Source organism: Calidris pugnax, unplaced genomic scaffold (genome assembly GCF_001431845.1).
Source record: "Calidris pugnax isolate Ruff unplaced genomic scaffold, ASM143184v1 scaffold25, whole genome shotgun sequence".
NCBI lineage: Eukaryota > Metazoa > Chordata > Aves > Charadriiformes > Scolopacidae > Calidris > Calidris pugnax.
Window position 1 is genome coordinate 8328741 of NW_015090805.1, and position 10942 is coordinate 8339682.

The 10942-nt window shown below is 36.4% G+C and overlaps 1 protein-coding gene across 14 annotated transcripts in view; it reads left to right on the top strand.

The window, feature by feature from the left end:
- Nucleotides 1–10806, top strand: part of SYNJ1 (synaptojanin 1) — a 67294-nt gene extending 56488 nt beyond the window's left edge. For 9 of the 14 annotated variants that reach the window (XM_014938131.1, XM_014938133.1, XM_014938132.1 and 6 more), the window contains 3 exons: nt 2193–2301; nt 3007–3227; nt 7826–10806. In XM_014938131.1, the coding sequence (XP_014793617.1) occupies nt 2193–2301; nt 3007–3227; nt 7826–8680 (1185 nt within the window). In that variant the 3' untranslated portion in view covers nt 8681–10806. Of the gene's footprint in view, nt 1–2192; nt 2302–3006; nt 3228–5646; nt 5671–7825 lie in introns of all 14 variants that reach the window. The other 5 variants (XM_014938138.1, XM_014938140.1, XM_014938144.1 and 2 more) reach the window with 2 other exon arrangements.
- Nucleotides 10807–10942: the final 136 nt, after the last annotated feature.

Consider the following 10942-nt stretch of genomic DNA (forward strand, 5'->3'; position numbering starts at 1 on the left):
GGGGTTGGGATGCCGGGCCAGGGGCAAAGGGGTGCCTTGGGTTTTTTTTTTTTTTTCCTTTTTTCCCCTTTTTTTTTTTCCTTTTTTTTTTTTTTTTTTTTTTTTTTTTTTTTGTAAACTGAAGCCTGGACAGGATTTGTCATTTCCAAATCAAAATAATTCAATAAAAAAAATCTGGTGTACAGAAGAGACTCCACCAGTATCTTGGAACCGGCATAAGTGCAAGAATTTTTGTTGATGTGAACAAGATAGGAAAAAAAAAAGCAGTACTGTTTTCTTGTACTATTGTTTCTCAGCACCCAGGCTGGACTACAGTTAGAGCAGCTTACCCGTTTCCAGAAAGGACCATGGTACTGCAATTGCCAGCATAATTTAACAAGACAAAGCTGACTGTGTCTCTTCTTTTGCAAATGTTGGGATTTTTTTTAAAGAAAAAACCCAACCAAACCAAACCAAAATTGACCACAAACCGACCAAAAAGATGTAATAGAAGCTCTGCAAAAACATCTCTTAGGATCTGCTTGGCTTTTCAAGCCTTAGCTCAACCCTTGTTTGGATTTCCTAACTGACATTGCTGCTTTGTTTTTTCTCGGGTTGTTTTTTGGGCAGCATTTCAAGGATTGGAATAAGCTGCCCAGGGAGCTGGTTGAGGCACCATCCCTGGAGGTGTTCAAAAGATGGGTTGATGTAGTGCTAAGTGATATGGTTTAGTGATGGTGTTGCTTTTTGTTTGTTGCGTGGGTGTTTATTTTTGTCGAAATTAGGTTGATGGTTGGACAAGATGATCTTTAAGGTCCCTTCCAACCTAGAAGAGTCTGTGATTCTGTGATTTCAGGACCAGGGACAGTAGCCACGGCAGCCACCGCTCCCCACTGAGTGGTCCTGAGGATTAGTTTAGAATTCCTTTCTGTTTCTTTTCTGTTCCTTTTTGATTATTTTTTTTTTTTTTAATACATTTTGGCATTTAATCCAATCATCCTTTTTCCCACTTTCAGTATATTCAAAGGAATGACAAAATGCATCTTGGCAATTAAAGGGCAGACAGATATTTCAGAGGTTAGGTGGTTTAAAGTGTTTAGAAAGTTGTTAAAGGGACTCAGCCAAGCATAATGAATCAGATGTTATATAAAATCTTCGAAGTAGAAGACATATATATAGTAAAACAAGATCAAGGATGATACTTGTTTTGTAGTGGTGAAGTTTCTTTCCTTGTTTTTTAATCATGTTTGTGTAGAGGGTAGTGTAATAGGGTTTGCTCTGAAAACCGTTTCTAGGACATCCACTGTTACTAAGATTTTGTCAGAATACAGCAAGTACACAAAATTAGAGTGGAAACAAATCTTAAAAACTATCTTGCCTCATGATTTTTTTTTGTTCTGTTTTGTTGAGTTTTTTCCCCTGAAATCTAGCATTTTTCTAACGCTTTACATTCAGCTTTCAAGTGTGGTGTTTGTAATTTACTCAGCTTCAGTTGTAATCTAGAATAGTGTTCTATTTTTCTTTAAATACTGATGTACAGGTTTAAATTTTGTTTCATGAGCGCAATTCTCTTCCCAGCATACTAACTTCCATTCCAACAAGTTTGGGAAGGCTCCAGCCTTCAGATGAGACAGAATATATGTTTTATTAATCCTGTTTGCTGTGGAAGAGGAATAACTGCCTAACAATTAGCAAACAGAAGTTTAATAGAAGAGAACTAACCATGGTCCTTTATGCATAGCTTGGACTTCCACTATATAAAAGTGACTGTAGCTGTTGTTTGCAAATGGCAGGCTATAATTATAGCCTAAAAGGTAGATGGTGTCTACAATCTGCATTGAAGGGTGGGTTATCAACGTGTCCTTAGGAGATCTCTAAATAAACTAGTTGCTGCTGTTGTTTTTGTTGCTTACAACTCACAGATGTAGGTAAAATTACTTATTAATACTAAGAATAGTAAGTGCTTCTAACATTGTTTCACAGGTAAATATTTATATAAAGTTGAAGACTGCTGTAAAAATCCTTCACTTTGAATTAATACTGTTTTGAGAATATATTCTTTGTTTTCATATGTGCCTAAAAAATTAGTTCATCACTGTTACCAAAGAATTTATTTTTCACAGAGTCCTAATTATCCTGAGGCATTTAGCAGTAAATGACTACAGATCCAAAGTAGAACTAAAATACTTTCTTTTTACCAATTATTATGTCAGACTGTTCCACCTCGAGCTGGAGTTATTAGTGCACCACAAAGCCATGCCCGTCCCTCTGGGGCAAGACCAGCACCTGAAACTCAGACCAAACCAGCTGAACCACCAAGGGGTAAGTTTACTTTAGAAATTAAATGTAATGAGTCAAGAGGTACTGTCTGTGGTTTGAACTCTTTGTTTTCAACGGATGTCTTTGTTTTTCACTAGAAATTAAGGTCCTTGAATGTAGTAACATTTGGGAGTTTCTGTTAACCATGCACAAGTATTGTAAACCCTTATCAGATAATAGACAGCAGTCAGATGAGATCTAGACCCATAGATTTCATGCTATCAAGAGAAACTTTGATCAGACTGCTTGTGTTTTGGTCTGAGCACTTTGGTGTGTCCTACTATGTGTGCTGATCGCTGGACCATTCTCTGCGCTGCTTGCTCTGTAATCATAATATTTGGAATAGTGTTTATGTTTAACTCTCAAAGCCACTTCCTAAACTTAAGTATAAAGGGATTTTTAAATTATGTTAATATAAAAATACACATTTTATAATAGTGATTTCCAAAATCCTTTTAAAAACAACTGAAATACATTTAAGAATGACCTGCTTTCTGGTTCTCTATCTTGTATCAGTGGCAATAATTTTTAATGGCGATATGCTGAGCTTTGATTACTTTTAATCTAGTTGACATGAACACCTGTTGTTCTTACAGCTCCTTCTTCTGCAGTTCTGGTGTTTCCATAGTCACATGTTGTCATTCACAGCATTCTTAACATTTCTATTACAATTCTTTACAATGAAAAACACTGCAAATATACTTGCAGGCTCACCTTTGCTTCCTGAACCACTGAAGCCTCAGGCTGCTGGACCTGCTCAGCCCACCACTCAGCCACCACCTGTGCTAAGGATGCAAGAGCCTCTGACACCTGTGGCATCACATCCATCTCAGACAAGTGCCCCACAAGGTCTGGAACCCCCACAACCACCTCCTCGCAGCCGATCAGCTCACAGTTTGCCTTCTGAATCTGCTCCTTCGCAGCAGCAAGTGAGTAAACAAACCTTGTATATACATTTTTTCATTGTGTAAAGTAACACAGCTTGTACTGAATGCTGTAGATTTGTGAGAAAATCCTAAAGCAAGCAAATAAAACAAAAACAAAGGTCAAAAGATTGGATTCAAAGATCATCAGGGTCTAGTAAGTTAATACTTAATCGCTTATGTATTGCCCATGCATAACTAACATCTTAAATACTTAACATTTAACTTAAGATTTCTTATGACAGACTTAAAACTTATGGACAGCTCATTCTTGATATTATGATGTAATTTGACAACTGTGTGGAAAAATACTCAATCTAAGAAATTTAATTTTATAATGAGACATGCATGACTTAAACTTCTAGTAACTAGCTAACACAGGCTTTGATTATAAAATAACTTTATAGATTGCATGATGTAGTGCTTTGTGTTGATGATAATAATTGCAGGAAGACAATACTGATATATATGCAATAGAAATATATTTCTCCCCATTCCCCAGTGTCTGTTAAAATATAAAAACATATCTGAATAATCTGAAAATTTAATACAGTAACATTAATATTCTGTTCTACAGGACCATTTACAGTGTTATTTTAAAAAAACCTAAAACATTTTTCTCAAGTTTCTTCCTACTGTTTAAAAAAATGCAGAAGTAGGTTTTCAGTGTTGTTTATATATATCTAAGGCTAAACGACTTCACTAAAGGCCAGTGCTGTTAGTTTTTACAGTATCAGGTGCTAGGCCAGATAATAATGCTACTTGAATAAAAGCACAAATTTATTGAAGATGATGGATCTGTGCCCACTTTTTACCAAGAGTAAATTTGTGGTTTTGTTTTCTGGTGTTTGGGGTTTTCTTAAACATAAACTCAGGTGTGGATATTTACAACTATGTAAGTTTTCATCAGTATTTTAGACTTTACCTTATCTCTACATCTGAAGACCACTTTCACTAAAGCAGTTAGTTAATACCTCTTTTGTACACAATGAAACAGCCAATTCAGTCCGCAGTGAGCTGATTTTGAATTCTAATTGAAAAATCTTTAAATGCTCTTCCTTTCTTTCTGCTGAACCTCTCTCTCTGCCTGTTAACTTTTTTTTTCATTTTGGAAACTTAAGCCAAAAACCAGGATATTTTTGAATATATAGGTAGAATATCAGGACTTTTGTAGTTTGTTACAAAGTATGAAGTGATGCCAGCAGAGAATATACACAGAGGCATAAGTTACTTGAGAATCTACCAATTTTGTGATTAGAAACAGGTTGCATTGTGTCACTCTTGAAAGTCTTGCACCTTCTAAATGTAGTTTTACCACTGATCATTTTGTAAAAGAGGTGCAAGCAGTTCTTTCAAAATTATTACAAAAATTACATTTATCTGTACATATACCCAGCAATCACAAATATGATTAAGAACACAGTAAACAGGTTTTCTCTGAGCTGTGTAATGCTGTGACTATATTGTTAACAATATCCAAACCAGATAGTTTAAGACTAGTTCAGGGAGCTATAATTTTCTCTGCAATCAGATTTCTTTGATTAATGCAGGCTGTGCAATCACAAGGAAGGCTCACTCTGAGCTTCATTATTGTCTCCAGCTTAGGTTTTTTATTTCTGTTTTCTGGTTGGGTTTTTTTTTTTCGTTTGCTTAGTTTAGTTAAATGATGTTTATTTCATTTCTTGATTATCATTTGTAAAGATGAAGTTTTCTGAGAAAAGGTCTTTAAATAAATATGAAGTCTTTTGAGAGGTAGAATTCCAAGCCCAACTTTTATTCAAAGCCTGATTGTGATATTTAACCACATAAGTCTCTCCTTGTAAAACTAATTGCTTGTCTACAGTGGGACTCTGTAGACTGTGTACTGGGACTCTGTATTCAGGACTCTATGGATGACCAAGCAATAAATCAAACCAGAAAAGTAGTTATTGTAAATAGATTTTATTTATTGTAAATAAAGGAGATTTGGGGTTTTGATTGAATGAGAGAAGTCTTACGTTTTTTTCAGCTTGAAAAGCTATTACTATAGATGAGTGCTTATACCAACACAGTCCTGGAATGAGGGCTATAATGGTTTTCATGTTAATAGCTGGTTAGAATTAGACCATCAATAATCAAATTCTTACACTCAGTCTTCAAAAAATAGCACTGTCAGCTGCATAATGAATGTCTGTCTGGAAATAACATTAGAATTGGCTTGAGCTGGTGGTTTTTTTACTCTTAATGGTATAGCTTATAAATCTTACAATAGAATACAACAGACCTTTAGAATTTAGTATAGTGTGTAGTAAGTATTTTTGGTCTGCATTCATATGTCAAAAAATGGTTTTGTGAAAAATTGAAGTATTGTAAATATGAGGTTGCTTTGTTACTTGGATTTTCTTCCTAATTTTCTTTCCCTTGATGTCTGTTTCTTTTTCACAAGCAGGAGCAACCATCAGGGTAACAGGTATCTGACTATTTACCAATCTTGTATGTGGTCTCCATCTATTCAAGCAGAGAAGATGTATGAATCTTGTTTTCATACATCTGCAGTCTCATCCACGTTAAAAATCACCTGTCCGCATTAATGAATTGACTGTCATACCATAGTTTGCTTTTTCCTTTCATAATGCAATTAAAATTGATACTGTTAACTGTATTTATTAGCACCATAGCAAATATTTTGCTTCATCATCTTTTATGAAACAATTGGAACCTCGTGTATGTTGCTTAGTCACTGCTGAATTTCTGGTCTCAGTCTATTTGGAAAGAAATCAGTAGGTGTTGGAGTTAACATTTCTCTTTAACACAAAAAAATCCTGATGCAATTGCACTGCCAGAGTTTTTTCAAAATTAAAACCATGTTTCACATTTCTCAAAGAACAGAGAACTTACTATTACCTAGAGTAAAATATACTGTTTGTTACAATTTTAAAAGCATTTGGTTCCAGAATTATTCAGAGCAAATTTTTACTTACAATAAAGAGCAATTGGGATTCATAGTTTCTTTGGGATCTTGTACTTTTTGATTACTTGGTTAATGAACACAGGACTTAAGCAACTGGTGCCAAGCTGATTTATATTCTTTCTACAGTTCAATTTTTCATATTTCCCCTCTCAGTTACTTGATGCCTTTTTTTTAGTATCATTTTCCAAAACACTTACTATATACATAGAAAAATACCAGTATTGAACTACTCTATTTACAGTTTGGTAACATTAGGCATCATTTATTCTGGAAACTCTCCGATGGAGTAGTATGAGGGGTGCATGTAACAGACATTATTGTTTCAAAAAAACCCACCAGAGGAAATGCGTTGTTGTCCACATACTTCGTTTCTCCTGCCAACCAATTCAAGATACAATTGCAATTTTTTAAAACAAATTGTTCTACTGGATACAGTGGGAAGAACTTGTAATATTCTTATTATTCCTGAGAATGTCTAAAGCCTGTAGACTAATTTTGCATAGCTGCTTAAGCAGTGGATATGTGGAGACATGCTTCAAACTATGCACAATAAATGCAGAAAAAACAGATGTTTAAAGATTGAAGTTAGGCTATAATAATACTGTATTTTAGTTGATAGTTTTAGATAGCATCCTAGTTAAACAAAACATTAGTTAACAATTTTCATGCTAAATATACAAACAAACTGGGTATATTAAGGTGATGTGTTAAAATGACACATTTGTTTGTGAAATTCGAATTCTCTGAAGCTGTTTTAACTTAAGCGTAATTCTTTGCATTCATTTAATAAGGGAAAGCTCCAAACTCTGTTCTGTCAGTTTGATGATCTGAACAAAGTCAGATATTCTACCTTTTTGGACAGTTGTTACGAGGTATAAGAGCTGCATTGTTGCTTGAAGAAATGCATAGAAACAGGAATATTCTGTTTTTAAAAGATGAGAAGTCTGTGGAGAAAACTCTTGTCTTCTCCATTTAGTATTATTCTAAACAATGATAACTTGCCATTTTAAAATACTACAAACTGATAATTGTACCTTCACATGTCAAGAAGCACTGGAGATGCCTATGGGTGCATGTATCTGCATAGAAACGTCTGAAGTGCATATACTAATTACACTAATTTTTCCTTTCATGGTGATGCTTAAATATTGCTTGTAATATCAGCGTTATAAACTCTCAAACAATGAAACCTAGAGCTTTTTATTTCATATTTGTGCTGGGTTATCACTTGTTTAGAATACAGCATCATTTCCCAAGTTTGGACCAGATGATCTCTAGAGGTCCTTTCCAACTCTGACAATTCCGTGATTCCATGATTCTTTAAGTTTTTCTTATACAATGTCCACTAGTGCTTTTGGCTAGGATTCTGACCTGCATGAAGTAGATTCAAGCTGCATCAACCAACAAGGGAGAAAATTGTATTTAATAGCTAGTAGGCTTTTCTCCAGGAAAGGGGTTAAGGGTTATTGTATTCCAGAAAAGAAGCAATCAACCTGTACAAGTGCATTGTGCAAGTTACAACCAAATTGTCCTGAAGTTTTAGTTTAAGCCCAAGAGCTTCTTTTCTCCGCATGGGAGGGTAAGAAATGAGGAGTTAGTACTAATCTTAAAACGGCCACCCACGTGATGACTAAACATCTTGTTTTCTTTCCAGATGAAAACAAACGGAACACACGGCACCAAACTTGAACCGCAGTTACACAGTGACCCTTTTGAAGATTTGTCATTTAAGCTGCTTGTGTCCCAGATGCAGACGTCTGTTCGAATATCACCCGTAACGACTTTAAACCAAAAGGAGTTGATACAGTTGCCTTCAGCAACACCAAGAAATGCTGATCCTTTGAATACTGTAAATTGCATGCCAGCAATGCCTCCTATTCCAACCTTCAACGCATCCCAGGCACATAAGCGCAGCTCTCCAAATCCATTTATTACTGGACTGAACTGCACAAATCCATTCACTGAAAGAACTCCGAATGCTGGAAACCCATTCAGAACAGGGACGCCAGAGTCTGAAATAACTTCACATTTCCTAGAAGGACATGCCGCTTGCAACCCTTTCCCTTCTCTAAATCCCCCCAGCTGTAATACAAGCAAGCCTGCATTTTCTGTTGATGCATCTGAAAACACTTTTTGCTTGCGAAGTAAATCTCTCATGGTAAAAAACGTACAGCCAAAAGGATGGGTAACGTTTGATGATGAAGAGGAGAATTTCAACATAAAGCTAAAGCCATCTAAAAGTGTTCCAGATTTTAAGCAAATCAGTTCCAGGAAGTCAGCTGGATCTCCAGATTTGCTGGGCACTGAACAAAATACTTTTCTTGGTTCAGACTTTAACTTTGATAATGACTGGAATAAAAGTTCTACTGATTGCTTCTATACAATGCCAGCAAGAAGACCACCTGCACCTCCTATACCATCAAGAATAACCAGCAACAGATCCCCCGCTGATCCTTTCACTTCTTTGGCACCTAAGGTGTCACCAACACAAGATTTTACAGAAAGATAGATGTTCAAAAATATACGAGGTTATATTCGTTGCTGCATTTATCCAGTAGAATAATTGGGCATTTGAGATTATTCTGTGTGCAATAATTAATTGTCAAATGCACTGAAATTTAACTCTACTCATAAACAGCCACTATTGTTTGTGTATAAATTTTGAATATGTATATATGGTAGAGCACAAAAAATTATCTGAAATTTATTAAAATCCCAATGTAATAGTATTTGAATAGACAGAGAAAAGAAGGATGAGCTACTAATCTCATTAAAATATCCCAATCCTGGAAATAGATTTTGCTTAGGGAGCTCTCATTTATGTTCCCCTTTGTGGAATTTCAAAACAAGAGGCTCCCTGCTGGTAGCCTCCCCACTCCCTTTTTACTGTTTTTTTTGATTGATATTTATAAGTATTTACCAAAGAGCTGCCAAAGTTTTCTGAGATTTGAATGTTGACAAGTATTGTTTAGAAGTTCTTTAATTTATAACAGAGGCTATGGATATTTGTAAGGCTTATATTTGAACTTGAGGCACAACAAAAATTAGTTTAATTTCAAGATACAAACAAAACCTTGCGTATTAATATATTCAGTATTTTACTTTAATTTTCTGTGTCAGTACATTTCAGCTTTTAAATCTTATTGTGACATATACTCACTAGCATTACTTCAGAATAATTGTTCCATATCATCCATTTATGTATTACTATTTTAAAGATACACTTTTTCCACAGATTGAAAACAACTGATAGAACAAGTTTTCACTCAACCTCCAGGAAAAAATTCCCCTTGGGTTTTGAGATACAAAGCATCCTTTACCAGTTGCAGACAACATATCTGAGCCGGCTTGTCCCTGTCTCCCCTTTTGCAGGGGACAGAAGGGCTTTCTTGTCCTATAGAAAGACCTGAATTGGCAGCCACGTTACAACATCAAGAGAAGGAGAAAGTCACCTTACGTGACTGGGCTGCCTGCTCACCATCCTCCCCATCTAGTAGGCTAGTTATTAAAATATTACTTTCACAGTAACTGGGAGAACAGTAATTCTCTGAGCTGAACAATACGATTCTGTCACTTTTGCAGTGAAAACTGAGTGACTCTTCCTCGCCCAGAGACAGGGACCATCCTTCGTGTGGTGCTGCCTTGAGGCTAGTGAAGGCTAAGTCACACTTCTACATATTATGCTATAAAAACACAACTCTTTATGCTTTTATGATTTTTCTAAAACTCACGTGAGATTACATAAAATACACTATGTTGTTATCTTGAGGGAATTTAAAAGAACTGATTTCCTTAGCTCCACTTAAGTATGCGATAAAACCCTGCGGTTCTCCTTCAAATTCACAGCCTCTTAAGACATAATTTGTATAGGCAGCTGCGCACCTTCATCCAAAGCTGAACGTGTCACAGTGTTGTCACCTCTTGGGGGACTGCAAAAACATCCCTCCACATATTGGCTTAGTTGAGAACAAACTCTGCTGGTTGGGCAAAACCAGGGCCTGCAACACAGCACGCTAACGTTCTGCTTCTAGCAGCAAAACACAGGCCCAGAGTGCTTCTTCTTAAATTCCCAAATGCTATCGATTTATGGTTACTTATTCAATAATCCACCCTTCCTTTAAACGGGATATGGTTAGCCCTGAGCTGCAGTTGGATAGAGGAGTGGCGACAGGGAGGTTTATATCGTGCTTTTTTCCCCTTCAGGTCGTTAAACAGCACTTGTACATGTCAAACAGCCGCGGTACTCTACGCTTCGTGCTTCGGTGCGTGAATTACCTTGTTTTAATCTGTGTGATCGGTGTTTTGGTATATTCTTACATTAGCAAAGCAACTGGGGGAGGGAGGGGAAGGGGGAATTTTTTTTGCTAGTGGGAGTTAAACGTGATAAAGATGTTCTTTGTTGAATATTTCATTCCAGTGATTAAAAAACTACTGTCTAAAAGGTACCTGGGATTACAGCACCTCTGCAACTCTACGGGATTATCGACGGCAAATGACTGCAAAGATGACGGGAATCGTTCCAAACCCCCCTAGTGTGTATTTCTCTCTCTAGCTAACCGCTGTGACGTGTGGTAACGGGAATAATTACTAGCAGAACTGCTGAAAATACTAAGAATTAAAATTAGAATCGCTCGACGCCTTTTTTTTTATTTTCATGGATTCTGTGTTCCCTGTGGTAGGCGGCTCTGTGAAACGTGACGATGTTCTCGCTTTGTGGCGCACAGGCACCCACACCCCCCCCCACCCCCCGTGTGTCCGTCCCTCCGTCCGT